The 11,043-nt window shown below is 46.4% G+C and overlaps 1 protein-coding gene across 1 annotated transcript in view; it reads right to left on the reverse strand.

Moving 5' to 3' along the window:
* The window catches only part of slc8a2b (solute carrier family 8 member 2b), a gene marked incomplete at its 3' end in the record, with an annotated part of 80,490 nt that overhangs the window by 60,477 nt on the left and 8,970 nt on the right, over window positions 1-11,043 (reverse strand). The window contains exons 4-5 of the mRNA XM_084063738.1: window positions 10,459-10,686; window positions 7,775-8,119 (exon numbers count right to left, since the gene is read on the reverse strand). Of these exons, the coding sequence (XP_083919864.1) occupies window positions 7,775-8,119; window positions 10,459-10,686 (573 nt within the window). The remainder of the gene's footprint in view (window positions 1-7,774; window positions 8,120-10,458; window positions 10,687-11,043) is intronic.

Consider the following 11,043-nt stretch of genomic DNA (forward strand, 5'->3'; position numbering starts at 1 on the left):
ACCCTCATAGAGGTCAGCATAAAGGTTCCATACACAGGTAAGTGTGTCTTTTGTTTCACCGTTTTTCATTGCCATTTTCATCTTTTATGGCTTCCATCATATTCCTAGGCCGGGCTAGTTCCCTAAAGAAGTACCTTGTGCACTTTTCATTTTGTACCATGCGTTGTACACTGCTACGGGCCATTAACCCCCGACTTAACTCTGCAGACCTTCCTAACATCTCCCGTTTTAATTTAGCTATTTCTTCGGAGACATTAAAGCCAACATGTGCCATTGAGTACAGTCTTTGTAGTTTTGCCTGTTTTGTTTTGGCTGCTTTTTTGCCGACCTCTATAAAAAAAACTTTTAACCCCCCCTTCACATCCCCCCACCATTCACCATCCGTGTTAAAGGTAGATTGCAGTCAGTGGTGTAAACAGTACTCACATTGTTTACTTAAGTAAAAGATATCCATACTGCAATATAGAAATACTCTGTTGCAAGTAAAAGTCCGGAATTCAAAATGTACTTGAGTAAAAGTACAAAAGTATTGGCATCAAAATGTACTTGAAGTACCAAAAGTAAAAGTAGCCATTATGCAGAAAGTAGTTTTCAAATGTATACAAATCTTTTGAAAATAGCAGATCTACAAGCTCACAATGCGTCGCATCGCGACGCATTGTGAGCTTGTAGATCTGCTATTTTCAAATGGTCGAAATATATAGGGCTGAAGTGGTTACTGTTTGTTTTGTAATAATAATCAAAATCTACAAAGTAGCTAAAGTTTTCAAATAAGTGGAGTAAAAGTACAACATTTGCCTCTGAGATGTAGTCGAGTAGAAGTAAAAGTACTGGAAATTGGAAATACTCAAGTAAACCACACATACCTCAAAATTGTACTTAAATCCGGTACTTAGGTAAATGTACTTTCCACCACTGATTGCAGTGAAGGATCATTGGATCACTTTTTCTTTTAGTCTATTGACCACTCTCTTGTCCTGCAAAAGGTCAGTGACCCCTTCCCCCCTCTCAGTTTTATCTTTCAAAACCAAAGTATAATCAATATGTGAATGTTCAGAAAAACACACCGGGGTAACAGACGCACTTTCCACCTGCAAACCTTTTGAGGTCAATAGAAAGTCGATCCTAGAGTGGGTTCGGGCCTTTGGCCCATGTATACCCAGGCTGCCTAGGGCATTGGTTCTCAAAGTGGGCATTGGTGTGTGTGTGTGTGTGTGTGTGTGTGTGTGTGTGTGTGTGTGTGTGTGTGTGTGTGTGTGTGTGTGTGTGTGTGTGTGTGTGTGTGTGTGTGTGTGTGTGTGTGTGTGTGTGTGTGTGTGTGTGTGTGTGTGTGTGTGTGTGTGTGTGTTGTGTGGTGGTGACATGGTGACAGGCTACAAGTCATTTTCAATTGTAGCCAGCAACATGAAGCTACAAAGTGACGCGGCGTGACGTGACTACAAATCAAACCTGTTCTGGCCTCTACTTTTTTTTCAGTGTTCCATGCTGCAGTGAAGCATCAAACAACAATGCATTTGGCCACGTACCCCCATCTGAATTTTTTTTTTTTTCTCCATAGACCCCCATACAAGATTTTATGTTTCAAAAATATTCCAAATGTATATTTGTTCATGATTTCTTTCATAGCATTTCTTGAATAGCAGATCTAAAAGCTTACAGTGTGTCACAACGTGACGCGTTTTGAGCTTGTAGGGTTAAAGTGGTTATTTGATGATTTTGATGCTATATTAACTAATTTGGTTGGGGACCCCCTGGAACCCCCTCAAGGACCCCTGGGGGTCCCCGGATACCACTTTTGAGAACCACTTGCTGTAAAGCACAGAAGAAAGAAACACAAATTCTTGGTATTAACCAGATTCCTTTTCATTTATGCAGTGTTTTTATATAACTCTATGGCGTGAATGCAGAGTGACAGGGTCTGCATACCAAAAGACACATTTTCTAAATGCAGTGGCGCTAATGCATCAGCATCCATAAAAACAACCCCACTTTATACAGTAAGTCTAGCCATGCAGGTTGCTACTGTACTTGGCAGAAGATTTCAGCATGCCTGAACTCATTAAAATGTATTTTAAAGAGTGGCCACGTTAACACACAAAAATAGGGTAGGCAATAAAATTCACATCTTGACATATTTAATGCACAGTATTTTATGCCAAGGACAGTTGGCCCTGCAGCATTAAGTTATGCTAGACGGCAAAGGAAAGAAAGAATATTGCACCAGACAGAGCAATACTCTATTCCAGATGCCAGAAAGTTATGACATTGTCTTGTTACTTCAGTAAATACAAGTTGACATGTAAATGTTGTTTTCATTTTTGGCTTACTTCCTCAGAATTTAAAATAGCATTTCCTCGTACTACTTTCCTCCTCTGATTTCATGGCTCCTGAGTGCAGTCCAAACAACTGACCTAAAGTATATCTCTGCTGTCCGGCAGAAACCAGCTAACTCCAAAATGTTCATTTTTCAGGAAATTACAAAAACAAAACAAAAAGTGGAGTTAGGAGGTTTTGTTCATCATTGATAAGAACAGATGAATGGACCTCCAAGCTCACAATGAGGTTGGAGGTCAGAAGGGGGTGGAGCCTGGAGCCAGCAAAACCAGCTAACTCCACCCCCCTTTGCTGGACTTAGCTGGTTTAGCAGAAAGTTTGAGGATCCAATGGAGTTAGCTGGTTTTGTCAGAAGCACTTTTTAATACTTTTCATTAGTTCAATATTTTTTTTAGCTGGTTTCTGCCCAACAGCAACGATATTTGGCTCCATATTAGCCCAACGGGCTACACAGTAAAATCCTCCGTCTTAATTAACCCATTTGTAACTCTGAGGAGTTTACTGTGTATACTCAAAGTGGCAAACTATATGTGACGTGATTTAAGTGGAAGGTTACGCACAGTGCAGTGCATCAGTCGCCCAACTGGAATAAGCTGGTTTCCTTACATTTTAGCACACGGCTTGGTGCACTCATTAGCTGATATTCCTTTAACCCATTCAGTCCGGGAACGCATCTCTTTCATTTTTTCATTTTTTTGGGCTATTCAAAAATATCAGATCTACAAGCTCATAGCGCGGCACCGAGTGCCGCACTATGAGCTTGTAGATCTGCTATTTTTGAAAAATCGTGAAAATGTGGGCAAATCTTTGAATATACATTCTAATGTCTTCTAAATACTAACCGTTTTTTGAAGAAAAAAAAACGTATGTTGCTGTATCAGTGGTTCTCAAACCTTTTCATGTCAAGGACCCCCAAAATGATATGTATTTGGCCGCGGACCCGCATTTCAAAATACTTTGTTCCAGGGACCCCCAGAAGCAAACATTTGAGTTACAAACGTTCGCTTTAAAAAAATATATATATTCAAAGATTTGCACAAAATTTCACTTAAAAAAAAAGAAGCAGATCTACAAGCTCGTAGCGCTGCACTCGGTGCCGCGCTATGAGCTTGTAGACCCAAAGAAACCTAAAATGACAGAGACGTGTTCCCGGGATTGAATGGGTTAAGTGGTTGAAATAGGAGTTGCTATGTGGGGGAGTAATTGATGAGTCTGTGTCACGGTCCGCTCCTCGGACCGTGGATTGTGACTTTATTATTTAGCCTATGTCTGACCTTATATGGTATTGGACCCTTTTGGACCCTTTTGGCCACTCTTCCTGTTGTTTTGTTCCCTGTTCACCCTGTACTGTTATTTTGTAGTGTTGTCTTAGTGTTTCCTGTTTTGCCTTGTTGCCGCTTCCTGTCTTGTCTCGCCTGTATGTGATTGCTTTTGTAGTTCACCTGTGTCTGGTTCTGCTACAGCCAATCATGTGTTAATTGTCCTTTGTTCTCACCTGTGCCTAGTTAGTCCCTGTCTATTTATTTGCCCCTCTGTTTCCAGTCTGTGTTGATTCATTGTTGTTGTCACAGTGTTCTGTCAGTTACCTAGCCTTGCCTTGTTTTCCCTCTTTAGTTAATAAAACCCCTGCATCTGATCCGTTCTGTCTCCGCGTCACTGTCTGCGCTTGGGTCCTACAATTCTCTGCCCCGCACCGTGACAGAATGAATCAACCAAATGGACCCAGCGGACAGCCTGTCGATGGCCAGCCTACTCTTCAGCCTGCACCCTTTGGGTTTGTAGGCCTCCAGCCTCTCTGCTCCGAGCCTGCCTCTGTTGACCCCGTGTTCCCTGAGCCAGCCTATGCTGAGACAGCTGCTTCCCTATGCTGGGTCTCGCTTGGCTATCGTCAGGGGGAACCGGGCGAGGGGGCGTCTTCGTCCTGGCCTTCGACACCGCCCACGCTCCTCCACTGCCCAGCATCCAGGAGCCTTCACTGCCCAGCATCCAGGAGCCTCCACGGTCCAACTCCTGCTTCGCCCCGGGTCAGCAGCGACGAACGGCGGGCAGCCTGCCGAGACGTCCGAACCTGGACGGGCTCCGCCAGTATCCAGGTGCGGTGTCCGGTCCTTCTGTGCTGGTTCGTGGTCTCGGCAGGGCCGCTCGTGACCCGTTTTCCGGTCGCCGCTGTCCAGGGCCTCCCCTGTCCTGCCTGTGCCCTCTGCGCTGATGTCCTCCGCGCAGAGCCCTGGCAGCCCCCCCCCCTGGTTCTTCGCCTGCCGCCCGGGCCTCCCCAGCCGTGTCCCGGCTGGTTCCCGGCGGCCCATCTGGCCTCGACCCCCCTGTCTCCGTCCCTGGACCTTCGCCCGCCGTCCGGGCCTCCCCAGCCGCGCTCCGGCTAGTGCCCGGCGGCCTTCCGGCTTCGTTCCAGTCTTCTCGGCCTGGTCTTCGCCTGCCTTTCCGGACTCACCTGCCGCTGTCCGGCCGGACCCGGTTGGCCTTCCCGGCCTCGACCCACGCCTCGCCTTCCTGTCCTGCCTGTGCCCTCTGCGCTGATGTCCTCCGCGCAGAGCCCTGGCTGCCCCCCCCCCCCCCCCCCCCCCCTGTCTCTGCCCCCCCCCCCCCTCGGAGGTTCTGGCCCGCTTCTCTGCCCCCCCCCCCTTTCCGGTTCTGGGACGCCTGGAAGTCGTCCCGTGGAGGGGAGGTACTGTCACGGTCCGCTCCTCGGACCGTGGATTGTGACTTTATTATTTAGCCTATGTCTGACCTTATATGGTATTGGACCCTTTTGGACCCTTTTGGCCACTCTTCCTGTTGTTTTGTTCCCTGTTCACCCTGTACTGTTATTTTGTAGTGTTGTCTTAGTGTTTCCTGTTTTGCCTTGTTGCCGCTTCCTGTCTTGTCTCGCCTGTATGTGATTGCTTTTGTAGTTCACCTGTGTCTGGTTCTGCTACAGCCAATCATGTGTTAATTGTCCTTTGTTCTCACCTGTGCCTAGTTAGTCCCTGTCTATTTATTTGCCCCTCTGTTTCCAGTCTGTGTTGATTCATTGTTGTTGTCACAGTGTTCTGTCAGTTACCTAGCCTTGCCTTGTTTTCCCTCTTTAGTTAATAAAACCCCTGCATCTGATCCGTTCTGTCTCCGCGTCACTGTCTGCGCTTGGGTCCTACAATTCTCTGCCCCGCACCGTGACAGTCTGCTGTTGATCATATTAATGCTGAGGCTCCTGCTGGGGGGTTTTGGGCCTGATTCAATCACCGTTCTGCAGCGGGACACCCGATAACTCCCAGACAGTGATGACAAACAAGCACTCACCAAACCACCCATTTACTTCCCCAACCTCCACGCCTGCACTCTCATTTACATTTTCACATTTACATTTTAGGCAGGATTAAAGGGATGCCTTGAGGGGTGCCTCAAGCCAAAATCAGGCTGTTCCGGTGCATCTCAGGAGCGGACGTGTGTAACTGAATAAAGAATTGGCGCTGGAGCAATTCGGATGATTTGAGCCTTTTTTTTATGTCGGTCACTGGGTGCAAAGCGCAGAACAAAAAAGGACAACGTTTCGATGTAAGGTTACATGTTCGTCAGGCCATGGACCTGACGAAGATGTAACCTTACATCGAAATGTTGTCCTTTTTTGTACATAAAAAAAGGCTCAAATCTTACATTTTAGGCACTTTGGTCCGAGTGCTGCCTGTGAAAACAGGTGGGACTGTAGAGGAAGTAATGAAACAAAGTGAATGCTGTACGGACTCAAGCTCCAGTAAGGCCTGCCACTAATTCCACATCCGGGGACCCGCTCCCCGGAGTATCTTTTATATTTGCTACTATTGTTACCTCTCCCTCTCTCTCTCTCTCTCTCTTCTTTTCCCCCGACACGGTCGAGGCAGAAGGCCGCCCATCCTAGAGCCTGGGTCTGCCTGACATTTCTCATTTCCCGTGTCTCTTTGCTCATCCCTGCGTGTCATTTTGTGTCTGTCCTCGGCCACGTCTCCGGCCCCCCGACTTATCTCTTCTCCATCTCCCGTCTGTCACCGCCTTGCGCCCTCCATCTCTTTGTACTGTCATAACAAATCCTATCTAGTGTTCACAGCTCTCAGCTTTCTGCCCGATAACTTACGGTACAAGACTGTAGTTGCTTGGGCATCTCAATGTAGTGAATGTGTGTGCGTATGTGAGTGAGTGCGTGCGTGCGTGCGTGTGTCCTTAACTGATCCCTTCAAACTCCCCCCCCCCCCCCCCCCGATTTAACCTGTAATAGATGGATACATTGATGCCCAGATACAGATAATTAAGAGTTAAAAGCATATCGTTTAGTCTAAAGTAAACTGTACAAAATATGAAACGTCATCGTAATCAGGGTATTGTACTGTATGTGTGTCAATTCTGCCAAGTAGGAGGCAAAATTAAGGCCAATCATCAAACACTCTGTTAGAACAGCTGTCACCAGTATGGAAATGATTATGGTCTCAAATGGAATCACAAAAACAGAGAAAATTGTTCCCTCAGCTATTTAAAGCAGCCTACTTCAATGGGGAAAGGACAATAATAAGTGGTTACAGATAACCACGAATGTTATTGTTATAATTATCATTATGTATATTTCTCACCCACTGACAGAATCAGTTATTCTGTTTCGCTCTCCTTAGTGTTCTATTAGCACCTCTAGAACTGTCACATATGGGGAAGTCATCTGCTATGTTGCTCTGCACTTTAACAACACCATGTGTTTGTCAGATGTAAAAGAGAATAACACAGCGTGGTGAGAAAGGCTTCTCAGAGTCGTTGAATGTTGACAAAATGTTGCCCAAAGGATTCAAGTGTTGATAACAGCCCGCCTGAGTGTTTTTCCTCTCTCTCCCACGCACAGTTTCTCTCATCCCTCCATTTCTCCACTTTCCTCCTCTCACTGAAACTAAACTCACTGACATGATTTGATATGTTTTGCTCTCTTACTACAAGTAAGACGCGCGAACGCTGGAAGCGAACGCAGCTCGAAAATATTGTGTATTTACGGACTGTGTGTGTGTGTGTGTGTGTGTGTGTGTGTGTGTTTTGACTGCACTCTGGCGCACTCTGTTGGTTGCACACAGGCAGTGCAGGCAGTGCACACATACTGCACACACACACACAGACAGAGACACAAGCCGAGCAGAGTTTCATAGTATGCTCCACTTGGGCGGAGGCGCGGCTCGCGCCTCCTTCCGCGTTCGCAAATATTACCATCAGTACTCTCTCTCTCTCATATGCACGCACGCACGCACGCACGCACGCACGCACGCACGCACGCACGCACGCACGCACGCACGCACACACACACGCACACGCACACGCACACGCACACGCGCACGCGCACACGCACACGCACACACACACACACACACACACACACACACACTCTCTCTCTCCTCCATCTGCCTCTCTCTCCTCTCATCCACACCTCTCTTTCTCTCCTCACCTCTTTGCGGCTCTCGTCCAGCTCCTTGGTGCTCTCCATATTGACCATGGTGCTGCTAGAGGCCGATGTCCCCACGTTATTGGCCGTGGTGAGCCCGTCCTGGGACCCCGCACCACAGTTCTCAGAGGGCACGATGGTGCTCCCGTGCTTGCCGTCCATGATCATCTCCATGCCGCCGCCCTTGACGGGCGTCAGGTCGCCCTCCGTCTCCACCACGATGCCGTGGCGCTTGTCGGCGCGGTAGCGCTTGCCCATGTACTTGTAGAAGAGGAGGCGGCGGTCGGCGACCCAGGCGAGGATCACGCACACGGGGAAGTACAGCAGAGTCACCAGAGCCTCCCACACCTAGAGGAGAATGAATGTATGAAACAAATGAGGTATTAGGAATGTAATTCGCCTCGGGCGACTGGTTGCCTCGTCGCTCAGTGGTCCTTCTGGCCGATCTACACGGTCACAGCTTTTTTCTGTTCTGGCCCCACAGTGGTGGAATGAACTCCCCACTGATGTCAGGACAGCAGAGTCACTGCCCATCTTTCACCACAGGCTGAAAACCCACCTCTTCAGGAAACACTACCCTTCCTCTTCGCCTTGCCTACTTGCTGGCCTGTTAGTTGTACAAGCTCTTGTTTTATTGGATCTTGTTTATTCGATAGATTTATTTGTTTTAGCTCTTGCTCATTTGATATTCCTACTAGTCTCATCTGTTTAAGAAAGTAGCTAGCTAATATATTGCACTTTTCAGCACTAGGTATATTCTTAGTTGCTTGTTTTAGAAGAGAATGCACTTAAAGGGATATTTCACTTTCAAAAAAACTTTGGGTCATTTTACCATCTACTCAGGCTTTTGTGAGCCCCCCAGACCGTTTTTAAGTTGCTTGATTAAGACTTCTGGTGATTAGTAGTTTTCTTGCCTACCTATGTTGAATGCACTTATTGTAAGTCGCTTTGGATAATAATAATCAATGTAGCTGAGTATTGCTTGACTTCCAATCCACTTTCTTTCATAAAAACAAGTGAACAGAAGGCTGCTCTAAACAAGCTGAAACACGCACACACGCACGCACGCACGCACGCACGCACGCACGCACGCACACACACACACACACCCCCAGCGACCCCCCAAAATAATCATATTTGAACTGAGGACCCCTCACCCTGACAAGCAGATGGAATTGTAGGCATTACATTTAGTTTGACTCGGTTCCACAGATAAACATTGTGAAAATAGCCGATCTACAAGCTCACAACGCCTCGCACTGCGAGGCGTTGTGAGCTTGTAGATCGGCTATTTTCACAATGTTTGCCTCTGTCTTATGTAATATTTGGCAATATGTCAAATTTGGCATTAGATTGGCATTAAATTGTAACTTTATAAATGTGCAGATACCCTGCATACACTTATACTGGTTTGTTTACAGTTGAGTGAGAAAACAATGGACATTAAGCTAATCATCTGGGGACCCCCCAAAATAATTTGGGACCCCCCTGGGGGTCCCGACCCCAACTTTGCGAACCACTGTTCTATGGTATACTCCTCCATTACACGTCAAATCAGATGACTCTCTTCTTGAGTTTTAGTCCTATTTAGGGGTGGGCGCAATGGTGTGAGGCACACACAAACTGACAATTTCCTGAGTTGCAGTGGCGAGATTTTCCCTCATCTGCATTATGTTTTGTTATTTCGGGGACTTGCTGTCCCAATGTGGGAGGAAAGGCACAGCGCACTGCAATTTTGGTGTCAACGAGGACCACAATTTGCACCAGCTACCGCCCACCTGCTTGAACCAGGTACACCGGCGTGCAGCAAAGGAGCACGCTTGTATTTAGTTCTATTTTTTGGCACTTTAGTTGCTAGAGGTGCACCGGGATAGATGTCTCCAAATCACACAAACCCGCATTATAAATGTTATGCTTGTTATGTTATCACTTTGATAGGAAAACTCAAACAGATTTTTTAAAATGCATTCCAACCCACATGTGGTAACGGTTGAAGGCTTGTATCCAACTAAATTTACTTGAGTAAAAGTACAAAAGTATTGGCATCAGAATGTACTTAAAGTACCAAAAGTTAAAGTACTCAAATATTTGAAAATAGAAGATCTACAAGCTCACAAAGCGTCGCGATGCGACGCGTTGTGAGCTTGTAGATCTGCTATTTTCAAATAGCCTATGTATAAAATAGGCCTGGAGTGGTTAATGTATGTTTCATAATATCATAAATGATATCTGAAAAATAACTAATAAGTAAAGTTTTCAAATAATTGTAGTGGAGTAAAAGTACAGTATTTGCCTCAGAGATGTAGTGGAGTAGAAGCCAAAGTATTGGAAATTGGAAATACTCAAGTAAAGTACAAATACCTATTTTTTTTTTTACTTAAGTACAGTACTTAAGTAAATTCATTGTGAGCTTGTAGATCGTCTATTTTCAGAATGGAAGTTATTACGACGCCATCAAGGCACCGCCAAGATACATTAGTAGACTAAATCAACTGTAGATTTAGTCGACTAAAATCTTATGATATTTAGTCGACAAAACTAAAACATTTCAGATGACTAAAATATGACTAAAACTAAATCGAATTTTATTCAAAAGACTATGACTAAAACTAAATCAAAATGTGCTGTCAAAATCAACACTGCTTTGTGCACACTGCAGCCACGCTCTCTCTCTCTCTCTCTCTCACCTCCACCTCTCCTGGTGAAATGACGGCCAGGATGAGGTAGAGCCAGATGTAGGCGAAGATGCTCCAGAAGGCGGTGATGAAGAAGACGCGCAGGTGTTTTATCTTCCTGGTCTCCCCCTCGGGGATCACCCACACGCAGATCCCGATGATCACAAACATGTTGAAGGCGGCGCTGCCGACGATGGTCCCTGGGCCCAACTCACCGGCCGCGAAGTGGTGTCCGCACACCTGCAGGGATGTGTGTGTGTGTGTGTGTGTGTGTGTGTGTGTGTGTGTGTGTGTGTGTGTGTGTGTGTGTGTGTGTGTGTGTGTGTGTGTGTGTGTGTGTGTGTGTGTGTGTGTGTGTGTGTGTGTGTGTGTGTGTGGAGGGAGGGAGGGAGGGAGGGAGGGATGGTACGTGATGTGACGATCAGAAAGACAGGTGACAGGAGATAAGAACTAACAGATGTAATAAATCTATGGGCTTGTGTAAACAACGCATCAGGGAGACCAGGCTGGAGAATGTGGAGAGACTGGTACAGACTGAAGGATGACAGTGAAATAGTGACAGCAAGAAAGACAAATGGAACTCGATTGACGTTTCTT

The sequence above is a fragment of the Gymnoscopelus microlampas genome (assembly GCF_963454915.1).
Source record: "Gymnoscopelus microlampas genome assembly, chromosome: 8".
Lineage (NCBI taxonomy): Eukaryota > Metazoa > Chordata > Actinopteri > Myctophiformes > Myctophidae > Gymnoscopelus > Gymnoscopelus microlampas.